The 15,613-nt window shown below is 40.2% G+C and overlaps 1 protein-coding gene across 1 annotated transcript in view; it reads right to left on the bottom strand.

Annotated features, from left to right (window-relative positions):
* Positions 1–15,613, bottom strand: part of TBC1D15 (TBC1 domain family member 15) — a 48,732-nt gene that overhangs the window by 12,018 nt on the left and 21,101 nt on the right. Inside the window, exons 7-11 of the mRNA XM_060245072.1 lie at positions 13,036–13,233; positions 12,780–12,908; positions 9,585–9,688; positions 9,065–9,159; positions 5,830–5,946 (exon numbers count right to left, since the gene is read on the bottom strand). Coding sequence (XP_060101055.1) covers positions 5,830–5,946; positions 9,065–9,159; positions 9,585–9,688; positions 12,780–12,908; positions 13,036–13,233 — 643 coding nt within the window. The remainder of the gene's footprint in view (positions 1–5,829; positions 5,947–9,064; positions 9,160–9,584; positions 9,689–12,779; positions 12,909–13,035; positions 13,234–15,613) is intronic.

The raw sequence follows: 15,613 nt of genomic DNA, 5'->3' as shown, positions 1-15,613 counted from the left end.
ATCTCCCTCTCTCTATTTGTGTGTGTGTGTGTTCTGTTCTGTATGTGTGTGTACCTGAAACAAACAAGTTCAACTGCAGATGCAGAAGATTCAGATGCATTACTTGGCACTCAGGAACATTTTTTAGTAACTCCAAGTACCAGTGACACCCCAGAACCTTCGTCTGTAAATCCAAGTACCAGTGCCACCCAAAAACATTTGTCAGTAACTCCAAGTACCAATAGATCCACAGACACAGAAGCTTTAGTTTCCCTCACCAAATGTACAGAAGCGAGTGTTTGCTCTTCTACTGATTTCACTGTTAAGATGACCACATTGAGCGATGAAGAAATTTCATACTGGATAGAGAAAGGCCCTTTGGAATGTCAACACTGGGATGGACCTTTCATAACTTCAAAGAGAATCTACAAAAACCAAACTCGTTCTTCCTCAAGAAGTTTATTCTTCTCCATTAAAATAAATGGAGAAACCTACCCTCAGGAATGGCTAGCATATTCTCCAACAAAAGGAAAAGTCTACTGTTTTGTGTGCAAATTTTTCTCAAAATTCTCTAAGAATGTTTCTTTAACCACAGCTCTAGCTTCTTCAGGATTTGATAACTGGTCTCATCCTCAAATTATTAAGACCCATGAAAATTCAAGAAGTCATATGGACTCTATGTTGACCTACTTAACAAGAAAACATGGTCAGACGCTTACAACAAAGCTTGATGAGCAAATCAAAGCAGAACAGGAATACTGGAGGCATGTATTTCAACGAGTGATGGCAGTGATTTGTCTGTTGGCAGAACGTGGATTGGCTTTTAGAGGAGATGATGAAACCATCGGCTCTCCAAAAAATGGAAGCTTTCTTGGTTTGTTGGAATTGATTGCCAAATTTGATTCCTTCTTACGTGCCCACATAAACGGTGGAGGGAGGGATGGTGGTCAGTGGTAGAGCATCTGCTGGGTAAGCAGAAGGTCCCAGGTTCAATCCCTGGCATCTCCACTAAAAACGGGTCCAGGCAAATAGGCGTGAAAAACCTCAGCTTGAGACCCTGGAGAGCTGCTGCCAGTCTGAGTAGACAATACTGACTTTGATGGACCGAGGGTCTGATTCAGTATAAGGCAGCTTCATATGTTCATATGTTCAAACCAGTATGGAAATAAAGGATCTGGTCATCCAGCATACCTACCCAAGACCATATGTGAGGAAGTTACCCAGCTAATGGCTAAAAAAGTTCTTGAAGAAATAGTGAAAGATATCAAAGAAGCAGGGTATTTTAGTGTATCAGTCGATTCAACAACTGATGTTTTCAAAGTTGATCAACTCACTGCAATTGTTAGATATGTTTCTCCCCTTGATGGAATACCAGTTGAACGATTTTTGGCATTTATTGAACTGAAGAATCACACAGGTCAAGGAATGGCTGAACTGATACTGAACTTCTTTGAACAACTTGAAATTGATTTCAGTAAATGCAGGGGTCAATCATATAAATGTAGCTTATTAGACTTCTGTGACTCATACGGTATAGATTTAATGTTAAAATTTTAAGGTTTTTAGGTTTTTAAATGTGTTAACTTTTAAATGTAATAATTCTAACTCTGTTTTATTGTTTTATTGTTTGCTGTGAGCCACCCTGAGCCATTTTGTGGGAAGGGCGGGATATAAGTTATGGAATAAATAAATAAATAAATATGACAATGCAGCTAACATGGCTGGAAAGTATAATGGCGTTTCTTCTAGAAAAGAATACGTTTGCAAAATTTATTCCCTGTGCTGGACATTCCCTAAATCTGGTTGGAAGAGCTGCAGTTGACTCTTGCCTGGATGCAGTGAATTTCTTTGCTGTGGTAAATGAACTTCATTGCTTTTTCTCTGCCTCTACAAGATGGTGAGCAGTGCTGAAAAACATCTTGCCACCAGAGTCAAAAGTTTTGCAACATTTATCTGGCACAAGATGGGAGGCCCATTCCAGAGCTACAACAGCCATCAGTGAAAGTTATGCACATATTGTTGAAGCACTCAGTCACATCCATGATGATGACACTGAAAAGGATGATACTAGACGACAAGCTCAAAATCTTTTGCAGAAAATGGAAGAATTTGAATTTGTGTTCATGCTTGATCAATGGATAGGTTGGCTTGAGCAGTTTCACAAAGTAAATAATGCTCTTCAAAGTGCACAGATTTCATTGACCGCATGTGCAAACCTATACAGTTCACTTCTGCAATTTGTTTCCAGCACACGGGAAAATTTTGATGAAATTGAGGAGCAAGCAAAAACTACTCTACCTGATGTAGAGTACAAAACTCTCCAAAGATGGCATAGAGTGCAAAAATGACAGCCACCAAAACATGTACCAGATAATAAAACAGGAAAAAATCCAGGCTGTTTTTCCAAATGTGGAAACGATTTTCAAATTGTTCTTGAAAGCTATTATATATTAACCAAAGCCTCAACCCGCCCAACACTGTCTTACACAGGTCACATGATGAAATAATCATACTTGATGAAAAGAGAACAGACAGGACAGTCATTATAGTCAACATCATGTAATTAAATCTAAACATTATGTAACATTTTAACCTTTGAAGATTGACAACATTTTTAATTTCAAACATCATTGAAAATAACAATCTTAAATCATACAGTGATGATTGATGAAGAGGTTTATTGTTTACACAAAACAGTCAGATAATCAAATTGCCATGTTTTCGTATTACCCTGTTAAGGCTATTTACACATTTACGGTAGGTAATTTAATGTCAAAACATCTTCCTTCGAGCTTTCCTGACTGCAAACTCATAAATGATTTCATCAAAATCAATAAGTCACAGTTTATCATTCTCTCCACAGAGAATACTCAGACTAGACAGCCGCTCAAAAAAAAAAAAAAAGGAAAAAGAAATCTCACTTAGCCTTCTAATATCACATATCAGATTTTCTTACAAAGTCCATATTCAACTATCCACTGAGAAAAATCTAATTCAGGAGACTCTTCTTTCTGAAAGATTTCCACATCATGATTTTCTGGTTAAAATGCATCTTCTTACTTCTTAATGCAGTTATCCTTTTCGAAGAAAGTGGGAAAAATTCCACAGCCTTTGTTCCTCTCGACCTAACTTGAATCAGTCTCCATTTCCAGTATTTTTTAATTATGTCATAGGGTTCCATTTTGATTTTCTTTTGTTCGTTTCCCAATGGGTTGCTCTCCCATTTCAATTCCATAGACGTCACCGGGTTCTCTTTAGCACTCTGCTCATGTAGATTTGAGATTTCGCTAGCTTTCAGCTCAAAAGCTTCCATTTGCTTCTTAACCAACTCTGTCAATAAACCAAGATCTTGCCTCAGAGACTTCAAACTGCTTAAAATATCTTTTTTGTGAAAAATTTTGCTTAGCAAAGTCATTTTTCTCTGTCAGCAAAGTCCATTAATCCAGGTTGAAAAGTAGCTCAGAGTTCCAGATAGCCTGTCCTTCTCAGTCTCCTCCAACTGGAATTTTAAATGTTAGCGTATGAATTTCAAATCAGACGACAAGGAGAAATCCCTTTAACAAGTATCTCATTTTGTTCAGACCGTATTGCAGCCGAATAATAGTCTCTTTAACAAATATCCAATTATATCTGGGTTGATTTAAGAATCCATATTCAGATTAATTCAAATTGTTTCCAGTACTTAGAGATGTTCTTTAGCTTTTCACGGCCTCATTCACAGGGAAATTATAGGTATCGACCTCTTTTCCTTCCTTTGAACTGCCAGTTTATTGAAATGTAAAAACCACCCATTAGCCATTGGCAATTGAAAGTTGACTTACTTGCATTGTAGAGTTGTCATGCTTGAGATAGAGAGGTGATAGATCAAAAGCTTATTGAAGATAAGGAAAGCAAGCGATCGGGTGTTCACCTCTTGCTGCTGTAATGGCGATCATGACAGGGAGAGCTTCAGGGCATACAGAAAGAACAGGAGAAACTGCTGTTGCGCCCCTGTCTTGCTGTAAAAGCCCCATGCCGAAAAGAGACCCCTTCAGGGCCTCTTTGGGGGTGTCACATCCATGGCACCCCTCCCCCTGCCTGATTCAGGGGGGTCGCAAGCAGGAGAGCTCACAGACCCGACAGAGCAAGGTGAAGTAGCCTAGAAGCTCCAAAGCAAAGAAATTTTTTAACAACCTCTCTCTAAAGACAAAAGCAATTGCCGTTGCGCCCCTGTCTTGCTGTAAAGGCCCCATGCCGAAAAGAGACCCCTTCAGGGCCTCTTTGGGGGTGTCACATCCATGGCACCCCTCCCCCTGCCTGATTCAGGGGGGTCGCAAGCAGGAGAGCTCACAGACCCGACAGAGCAAGGTGAAGTAGCCTAGAAGCTCCAAAGCAAAGAAATTTTTTAACAACCTCTCTCTAAAGACAAAAGCAACTGGCGTTGCGCCCCTGTCTTGCTGTAAAGGCCCCATGCCGAAAAGAGACCCCTTCAGGGCCTCTTTGGGGGTGTCACATCCATGGCACCCCTCCCCCTTCCTGATTCAGGGGGGGGGTCGCAAGCAGGAGAGCTCACAGACCCGACAGAGCAAGGCGAAGTAGCCTGGAAGCTCCAAAGCAAAGAAATTTTGTAACAACCTCTCTCTAAAGACAAAAAGATAATTCTCCTGGACAATAAAAAGAAAACTCAAGTTCCATTTGCATCCCAGCTCCCAACAATCAGAGGTCTAGTTCTCACTGAAAACTGAATGTCAGGGAAAAGGATAAGGTGAAACTATTTTCTATGATGACGGGTAGGCATTTTTTCTTCACAGCAAAGCATTCCATCATGAGATTTGCTATCTGCGGGTTGGATCAAGCAATCTGTCAGTAGAAGATGCTGACATTGATCTTCCCCACTTGCAACCCTGACTCCCATTCACCTCCCAACCATTTCAAACCCTGGGAAAGTTGCTTTCTGAGCCCATGGGATCCACATGGAATAACCACTATGCAGATCACTGGTCTGCAGTGAAGAAGGGGCAAAATCCCTGTTTCTCTTCCATAAGCAGACCTGCTTCTGTGGAGTTCCACTGATGGAAGAGGTAGAAGGAAGATATTTTTTATTCCCTTCCTCTTATTCACAGTAGCTCTCAGACTTACGATGCCCATTACTCCACATGGGTCCTGCATTCCCAGGACTCATCTTTCCTAGGGTTGGAAATGGCTGCTAGGGGAGGAGAAAGTGGTAAAGATCCATGCTCCCTGCTAAGCAGATCACTAGGTTCAACCCTGTAGGCTGCAGCCCTGATGCAGCTTACTACCCGAGCAGAACTTGGGCTGAGATCACTCTGGAAACCTTCCACTCCTTAGCAACAGAACTAGTCAGAAACTGGGAGGGAGGCGTGGGGGGGGGCGTGGAGCAGCAGTAACCACAGACTACTACAAAAACTAAACACGGTCTTCTGTACTGCAGTACTTCAGTGCACAAATTTAACTAAGTACACCACCCCACACAGTGAACTGGTCATTCACAGGTATGCAAAACTCAACACGTCACATGTCCCTATCAGCAAATGTCAAAACATTCATATGTATGTTTCAGTATAAAGAATTAACACAGGGTTTCTAGTCACCAAACTGCAGCTCAGTTCTATGTTTCCTACCTTCAGCAGCAAAACTTCATATTTGTCATGAACATAGAAGACAGGGAACAATGAAATAAAATAGACTAATATTATCTACGCTATTAGAGAGTGGCATTCACAATATCACCATAGATAAGATAAGCTCCAGTTTAATAGCAATGTTAGATATGAAATACAGTAGCTGATAGGAAAGTTGCCCATTAAAAGTCAAGGTTAAGTAAACACAGGCAAAAAGACTCTTACTCACCTAAGTCAAAATCATACATACAATAGGTCATCAAAATGTCATGAAGCAAGATCAATCCAGGATTATCTTGGCCTTCATAAAACTTGTTTGTTCTGTCTGTCCTGTTTACATCTTTTTCTGGAAAATAGTGCACAGATTTAATGAGTTTTCAAAACAGCTTTTACTAAGCCTATATCTAAAAAATGCAGAATGCTCTTCAAGTTTCCAGTTTTTCAAACACTGTGCTGAGCTTTGAAGTGTCAAATAAGACAACTGCATTCATGGCACATCATTTAAAATGCATTAAAGCAGCTTTTAAGAGCCTTTAAAAGAAAAAAAATCCTCTCAAATAAGATTTCTTATAAGCAGATTTTCAAACATCTTCTAAATGTTACATACTTTTTATAGAAACCTCATGATTAAAATGTAGAACATTCTCATTGAATCTTTTTTAGCCACAGAGGCATCTATTGCAGATATATTAAATGTAAAATGCCACTCAAATCTTCTAAACATGTGGTATTACCTTACATTTAACACCAAAAAAGATGTTATGCAAACAAGCGTAAATCAAAGAAATTTTGTTGCTGTTTTAACTATTTAGTTTAGCATGAGTTTTTATTAGGAAGTGCCATCTTGTCATATTTCTTTAACCTTCAACATACACTATACAGACTTTATGCTACTTCAGCATGGCACACAGTTCATACTACCCAAGACTGATACAAATTTATCCTTCATATGGAAATATTATGGTAGAAGAAGAAAACAGATTCTACCCATTGAGAATACGAGTGGATGCCAGTGAAGTGTAATATGTTGTGAGCCGCCCTGAGCCTGCCTCGGCGGGGAGGGCAGGATAGAAATAAAAAATTATTATTATTATTATTATTATTATTATTATTATTATTATTATTATTATTATTATTATTATTATTATTATCAGAATGGTGGACTAGGACTGGGGAGACCCAGATTCAAATCCACACTCTGCTATGAAGTTCACTGGGCAAGTCCCTCTCTCTCATCCTTTTCTACCTCACAGGCTACTTGCTATAATATGAAGGGGGTGGGATGTATGTTGCCCAAAGTCCCCTACAGGAAGAGGAACTTAATTAATTAAAATGGCACATATAATAACACACATTTGTTAAATCAGTTCCTCAAAGAAAGCTTTGCTCTAAGCTGCTGCTTCTTCCCCACTACTCCTGCCCCTTCACCCCCAAGTTCCAAAGTCATGCACTTGAAAAATTTAGAGCAGATCACTGGGAAAAGGTTAGCAGCTTCCCACTCAACCATTTCCGCACTACAAACCCCAAAGCTACTTTGCAACAAGGGGGGGGGACCCCGTTTTTGCCATGTGCATGCTACACAAAATTCTACCTCTAGAAATATATACCTTAGTTCAGCTTCTAAGTCTCCAGCCTGTTCAATCCAACATTTGAGCACTGATGCTAGTATTTTCAAGTTTTTTTCTATTTCACTTAAAATGTTAACAGTTGCTAGTTGTTAGAAGCTCACAGTAATACAGTTTGCAATAACTTTTTTGGATTGTAATCAGCTACTAAACCATATGGTCAACATCCTTTAGAATCTTATTTAAAGTGAACACTTAAGTAAGCATTCAGCTTTCATTGAATTCAATAAGCTGCCAAAGCAAATCTGAACAAATTTTAAGGGCACAACAACGCAAGCTGTTGCTCATCTGTGATTTGCTGCAATATGCACTAGAACAAAATTACTATCAAAGGACACTGCATCCATGGTGCCTGGAGAGAATCACTTCCCATGTCTTCTGTAAACTCAAGCTTGTTTTTACAGATCTCCAAAAAACAATTTGGTGTTTTTGGCTCTGGCCTCCACCTGGTGGAATGAGCTCCCCTTGGAGATCAGGGCCCTGCGTGATCTCTTACAGTTCTGCAGGGCCTACAAAACAGAGCTCTTCCACCAGGCCTTTAGTTGAGGAGGCAATAGTTGTATTAATTTGCCCCCCCCCCCACTTCCCCAGTTTGGGGATTTGGATTGGCTGCTGAGGCAGAGTTTTGCACTGGGATTATGTTGTTTATGTCATGCATGGAATCTGTTTTATTACCTTTTTAATCTGTTTTAACCTGTTGTAACCCACCCTGAGCCTTATGAGAGAGCATGATAGAAATTGAATGATATAAACAAACAAACAAATTTCTATAGAAGTTTTTAGTGCATACACAACTAACACTTCAGACCACTCAAGGAGGTTAAGTAACATTCCACAGTATAGTACAGTTCAGTAAAGTACACTTAAAGAACACAATCTAGGCTTGAAAAAGAATGACTTAGAGGGAAGAATATATAGAAACATTTAATTTTTACTGAATGTACTTAAAGGTAATATATGGGACGGTAGACGATATTTGTTCTGTTGTATACCACAATCAACCTCGATTAGTTTAGTTTGTTTTGTATTTAAGTATATTTTGGTGTAAATAAAATCTTAAAAAAAAAAAGAACACAATCTAGCCCTTGATTGTCCAGAATACTTAGCTAACCAGTATTGCCTAAAGGAGTAAGCTCCTCCCCATCCACCATCATAGCTCTGCAATCTTTAGGCAAATAGTACCCTTCTCCTGCCTTTCCTGCCAGCCACTGAAGCCTCTGACCATTTCTAGATTTCTGAGAGCCCTGCTGAATTCATTAGGTGCCTCACTCTCCCTCAGCCTGCCTCAAGTTGTCAGGAGCCACCTTTTCTGGATGGCTTCCAGGGAGCTGGGTCACTTGTCTGCTTGCTGCATAGGACAGCTCTATCGCTGAGGAGAAAGGCCTTGCCAGAAATGGGGGATGTCACTATGACTTTCCTAAGGGGGTGAGTTTTGATCATTGCCGATTGGATAGGGGTGAGACAGAACAATAAGACTGAGTATCTGGCACATTTGTTTAACCAACAAACCCCATTCTCCACAATTGCCACATAAAGCATTTACTACATATGAAATGTTTTGCCATTAAAACATGATGCATAGGCAAAGAAGGAATAATATTGTAATGCTTTTCCTTTTCACTAGATTGTAATTCTTTCATTATACAATTTACCATGTCTACAGTGAAAACAGAGAAGGGAAAAGTACCCCAAGTCCAGCATTCCAATCACTACACATACTTGTCTACAAAAGAACTTCAAAAATGTGCCAAGTAGACAAATCATAGGTGCTCATTAGGTGACCCAGCCACCACTGTGGAGTTTTCCTCTCTCTGTGTCAATCAAAATTTCTTGAAGTACCTATAAGACTTCTGTAATCTCTCAATCTGTAGTTTCTTTTTTCTTGTTCTTCACTGACAGATTTCCACTGAAGCTTCATCCTGAAATATTCATCTCTGAAAGAAAAAAGACAAATTTAAGAAGTACGGTAAACCTTCACTAAATCTGAAACAATAGAAAAAACCCACAACCTTTATATAACATAGTTGAAGTTTTCTATGTAATACTTGAAATATGAGTAAAATTGAAGGCTGGGGCCCAGGGGAGAAGACAGGCAGATGGCACAGCCACCTGTTAGGCTGCATTATGTGTATCGGGGGGGGGGGGAGGAAAGACCTCGCCAAGCTCTACCTCAAGCTCTTCTCATGAACCCAACTGCAAACTTTTCCTTACTCTTCAGCACATATCAACAAAAGGCTTAGAGCAGGACAGCAAGGTAGTAGAACATTAAAGAGTTGCCCTAGAAGCATGCAAATGGGCTCTCCACAGCACATTACAAGCTCTTTACACAAACTTCATCCAATGAAGGGCCTCTACTCACATTTTTCTTTTCTGTACACTGGCTCTCTCTTCCCTAGTACTAGTCCAAGAGAAATAGCCCAAAAGAAATTTCCACACTTCTTTTCGTAAAGCATGACAAAGTCCCTAAAAAAAGGGGGGGGGGGGAGAGAGATAACCAGAATTAAAGGCATCATTGGGCACTTCTAATACACCACACCATAAAGACTGTGACTGAGATTCAAAGATCTAGTAATGACATCATTCTACAGTAGGTTTTATCACCTATTTACTGCTGCAGACTCAACCTCAGCTTGCTTTGGCTTGGTACTGTCCATGGTGGTTTGTTTCTATTGCCCTTCTTCTCTTCTCCATGACCAGCATTCTCATTCCCTTGCTGTAAACATACCTTACTTCTGGCTCCTTCTTGAAATGCTCAGTAAATTTGCTCTTAAAGAAAAACTCTCTCAAAATATGTCAATATACTCACTAAGACTTGCCTTAGTTTCCCCCCTTAATGTGTTTGGGGGGGGGGGGGTTGCATTGTGTGTGTGTGCATGACTGTGCTTGGAAGTCATGGTGACCTCTGGCTACTCCTACTGGGGCATGACCTCTCGCTACTCCTACTGGCTTGATAGCCTGCCTCTGCCTCCTGATTCCTTATATTTTCTGGAGGTCTTCTTCCAAATACTTAACAGAGTCAGCCCCACTTAGAGGTGTTTTAGCTGGTAAATTTCAGGGTAAACAAATAATACTTCTATTAACTTGCTATGCTTCATAAAATTACATATTTTGCAAATCATCTTCTCTGTCCTCCCCGTCACCTTCCCTCTTGTATCTAATCAGTGCTTAAATTGTATGCCTTCAGGCAGGGACAAGTCTTTAAAATTTCCCTGAAGTGCTCACAACACACAAAATACTAAAAACATTTAATAATAATTTCTTACAGCAAAAGTTTAAAAAGATAATTTGAAGATGCTCTTCAAGCACTTGTGTTTATACAAAAGCCAAATCTTACATTTTCTAAACATTTCCCTGAATTGGTAAAAAAAATAATTTAAGTCAGCTCGAGAAACAAGTTTTTTAAAACATCTACTCACACATCCAAACTGGATTGCGGAGCCAGCTGTTTTCCAAACATTTTCCCTTCTCTTCCTAACCTAGTTTGTTCATATTCTGTATGCCAGGGTGTTGAACTCATTTGATATGAGGGCTGGATCTGACATAAATGAAACCCTGTCAAGCCATGTGTGACATAAAATGTAATACCAGGTAGTGGAAATATAAACTTTATAAAGGATACAGACAAACATAATTAAAGATTTCTAAAACTTAAAATAAAACATGCTTAAAACATTAGCACTCTTGCAATATTTTGTTTAACAGTCTCTGATAACCGACACCTCTTGTTCTAATTACTGCATCAAAATCTGGAGACAATGTCTGTACTGTGGCAATCCTGAGAATGCTCTTCAGGTGTTGTTTGGGTGTGTATCTAAGTTGCAAATCTACTTTTGATTTATCAGCATTCATTACAGAAATCTCATGGTCAATGCTTTGAGCCTAAGACCCAGACAATAACATGAAATGGCTGGGCATTGCAAGTTTTTGTACATAAATTGCTTCAAATGCTGGTCAAGAACATGTAAAGACACCATGATACAGACTGAGGGCTATGTGTCTACAAAGCCATAGTCTTCCTCGGAGAAATAGCTACAACTCCTATAAGGCAGTGCAAGAATACAGAGACAGCAATGCATAGTGGTCAGTATCAGCCTACTTATATGGGAAGTCTAGGTTAAAATCCCCTGTCTACAAAAGATAGGCACTGGGTAAACTTGGTCTGGACACACACTCTCAGCCTAATCCACCTCACCGGCTTGTTGTTATTCCTCATCTAAATAGTCCACATTGCTTTCCTACTGAGAAAGAGTGGATCATGAGGGTATGAATACAGTGAAAAAGAGGAAGGGAACCCAGCTGCACCCCGGAGAGCTCTGGCAAAACAAGCCCAACAAAACACACACACACAAACTCTGTAGCAAGGCAAAAAGCTCATTTTTGTTGGTCTTAAAGGTGCTTTATTTTTATTTCTCCCGAGTGATTGAGGTAACTGAGCAAAGTAAGCTCTTGCTCTTTCCTTCCCTCCCCCTCTCTTCCTCCCCAGGGAATGAGGAGAGGGCAGAGTCTCAGTCCCAGGCTTAATACCTCTACTGTGCAACTGAGAGAGCCTGGCAAACCAAGCTCTCACACTTCCCTCCCTCCTTCTCCAAGGGAGGAGCCTCAGCTAATGGAGGGAAGACAGGCTTTGCTCTGTAGCTCTTGGCAAAGCAAGCTGTAACATAGAAGAAAGCAAGAGAGAGGGAAAAGGAAGCAGATGACAGCCAATTGTTGGCGGGCCACATACAAGCCCAGATCCTACCTACAGGCTGCACATTTGACACCCCTGTTGTATGCCTTAAAGCAAAATACCTCATACACTACTCTCAAGAGTAGTTTTTTAAAATTTTAATAAACTGCAACATGGAATTTGGTTGAAGGTCCTATTAGATTGCACTTAAATCTTTAAAAGAACAGAGAAGATATTGGATTTACACCCCACATTTCACCTGGCACCTCAGAGTTGTTTACAATCTCCTTTCCCTTCCCCTCCCCACAACAGACACCCTGTGAGGTAAGTGGGGCTGAGAGAGCTCTTTTGAGAACTACTCTTTCAATAACAGCTCTGAGAGAACTTGTGACTGATCCAAGGTCACACCTGCAGCTGCATGTTGAGACGTGAGGAAATCAAACCTGGTTCTCTCAGATTAGACTCCGCACTTCTAATCAATATACCAAACTGGCTTTTAAAAGGGTTATTAAAAGGTTAGCACTATTAATTTCCATCCTAAAGCAATAGTGCTTCACTTTTTATTAGCTCCTATTAGAGATGGCTATTCCTAGAACCCTACCCATGTCACTGAGGTAGTATTAGCCACTGGCAATACTGGTGTGCTACCTGGTTGTCACATGAAGCAGCACAGGTCTAGAATCTGACCCTGCAGGTCAAAAAGCAAGAGAAAGGCTTCTGTTCTGTTGACCTGGAGAACCACAAGTTGCATTTTTCAATATCAACCAAAATTAATTTCTGCATTTTAAAATTTCAATCAAATTATGGCAGTCTGAAAATCTTTGTCTATTTATGGCTTGCCAGAAAAGAATATTTTCCCAACAAAAGTAAATATAAATTAAGAGATACCCCTTTGAATATCATTTGCTTCATAGAGTCAGCATTTAAGATTCTTCCTTCAGAATCCATGTTCTTCGTCCATTCTTCAATGGATACTGGCTGCCTTCTGTGAACTTCAGGCCGTTTCCCCAAATCAATCTAAAAAATTATATATGATTATGTAATTGTCAAGTCTACTATTTATTTTTTTAAAGCTCATTCATAGGCGTAAGCCTTGCTATTTAATCTTTAATCAACTTCCAATCTACACCATTTACACACTCACTCGTGTAATGACTTCAAATCCTGGTTCTTCCTGTTGATTTATTTTTAGTCCTGGAATGGCATCACTAATGAAGTCTGCCATTTCTGATGGTGGCCGCTGCTGAGCTGATGAATCACTCCCACGCAAACTATCAAAAATGAAGTTGGTCACTTTGGAAAATCCACCCATTGTTGCTGTGTAAGGATCTTTCTTCAGTTTCTAAGAATAGCAGGGGAAAAACAAGTTTTAAGAATGGCTTACATAAGCTTGCAAAATTTATAACAGGAATTTAAAAGTATTGATCCAGGAGATTTGCTCTTAAGAACAAGTGATAAATAGTGCCAGAAGGTTACAGGAAATTTCCAAATCCAAGCTGAAGTGAATGGATTACAGCCTCTCCTTCTGCAATGCAGCTGCACCAGACATATCCTGAGCCCTTTCATTTTAACTTCTAGAATTCCAATGTCACATATTAATACAGTTATAGGACCTGCCAATCTTATCTCTTTTTTCTGCATTCAGTTTCAACTGGTTCATCTGAAGTCAGGCCAGACACTGACACCAGATATAGGGTTGCTGTGACAGACACAAGCAGAGGCATGCTTATTGGCAGTGCTGCTTGGAAGACAGTGCGTTGGCTGACCTGACTGACAGCTCACGGAACTCATTCTGATTGGAAAACTGCAGCTAACTGTAGAAAAGAATGTGACAGGCAGTTGGAGTTGTAAGTTGGTTGGAGAAGAGAGCGGTGGCTTGGAGAGACTAGTATGAAAAGAGTCTAAAAAGCAAAGTCTGTTTCAGAGCCAGTGTGGTATGGCTTTGAAAAGAAGAGAGGCTCTGAAGGAGATTGGTCCAATGGTTTGAACCAGGGGTGTCAAACTCACTTGTTGTGAGGGGCAGATTTGACACAAGTGGGACTTTGTGAGGCCAGGCCATGTGTGTCATAAAATGTAATGCCAGGTAGTGGAGGTATAAACTTTATAAAGGTTACAGATAAACACAAGATATTATTTAACTTAAAATACAAACATGCTTAAAACTCTTGCTATTTTGTTTAAAATGGAAAGGTGAGGGAATTGTAGAATTTTAAAAATAAAACGTGAAGGAAAAATACAAGGATCACAGCAGAAACTCAAAATATAAAACGTTCTGAATCTAGGAAAACATGAAAGGTGGGGGAATAGTGGAATTTGGGAATGCAACTTTTTTTTAAAAAATGAAATGGCTGGGAACTGCAAGCTCCCCCCGCCTCCAAGGTCTACTCCGATTGACAATAGCACTCCAGTGTAATATCCCCCTTTGGCTGTGGGTTCCCTGTTTAGAGTACTCACTGGGCACCAGTTCTCAGGTCCATTCAGCATAGACAAACTGGCTCAAAGCATCGTTTATTTGCAAGCAGTTTCAACTGGCCATACACACTGCAAAAAATAAAACTGCTTTACCTCCACTCCACTGAAACACATTGCAGCACAAAGTTGCAAGGAAAACATGGAATGGATTTTCTATTAAGGTCTCTGGGTGCATTCTGTGTTTTCCTTGCAACTTTGCAATCCCAGAAGCCAGCAAAGGCAAGGCAGAAGGAGCTGGGAACCTCGTCCTCGGCAGCCTCAGGAACTTCAAAGGGTGAGGACAGGAAGAGGGAATAGAAAATTGCCTTGGGCCTGATTGAAGCCCTGGGCAGGCTAGGTGTGGCCTTTGGGCTGGGAGTTAAACCAGGGACAGCCCTGGTTTAAACAGTCTCTGTATGTAAAGCAAAGAATCACAGCTTGAGAGGGCAATTAGTTCTCCAGCTTGAAGCTTAATATCCAGTGTGAAAAGACTGTAAATCTGGAAGGATTTGGCAAATGATTGGAAATAACATTGAAGGGCGCTAAGCATGCCAACAGCCCAGGTTATTGATCTTAAAGAGATGATAACTATTTTCCCAGAGAGAAGGATCTAGTAGGAAAACGCTAGTCTTAAACAAAAAGGGATAAAGCTGAGTAATTCTCAAGTCTGTGTGACCATCAAATATTAAACTTAAAGGGAAAAGTGAGGAAACCAAGAACCAGTAAAATCTAAGAAAAAGCACTGTAACATCTGTCATACCTTCAGTGAAAGCCAAACAGCCCTAAGTCTAAAAGCATCTCTTCTTTATTCAGCAACTTATGATGCAGTTATGTGATTATGTCACTTTCTGTCTACCAATTCCAAATCCCAAACACTATGTAAATATTTATTCCCTTCTCTGCCAGTTTGTTCAAATAAATCCAAACTGTTTAACTGTTTAAATGTGCCTAGACTGTCATTTCTGAAGAGAAAAACTGGAAAACTGATGCAACACAAGGGTGATTGTTATAGAGGAGAGACTAATAAATCAGTCATAGTTGCCAGCCTCCAGGCAATGGCTGGAGATCTCCTGCTATTCAACTGATCTCCAGGTGACAGAAATCAATTCCCCTGGAGAAAATGGCTGCTTTGGAAGGTGGACTCTATGGCATTATAGCCCACTCAAGTCCCTCCATTCCTCAAACCCCGGCCTTCTCAGGCTCCAGCTCCAGAATCTCCTGGTATTTGCCAACCTGGAGCTGGCAATAGCCAGGTTTTATACAAAGACCTA

Source organism: Heteronotia binoei, chromosome 8 (assembly GCF_032191835.1).
Source record: "Heteronotia binoei isolate CCM8104 ecotype False Entrance Well chromosome 8, APGP_CSIRO_Hbin_v1, whole genome shotgun sequence".
In the NCBI taxonomy this organism is placed as follows: Eukaryota; Metazoa; Chordata; class Lepidosauria; order Squamata; family Gekkonidae; genus Heteronotia; species Heteronotia binoei.
This window is presented reverse-complemented; position numbering and strand designations above follow the sequence as displayed.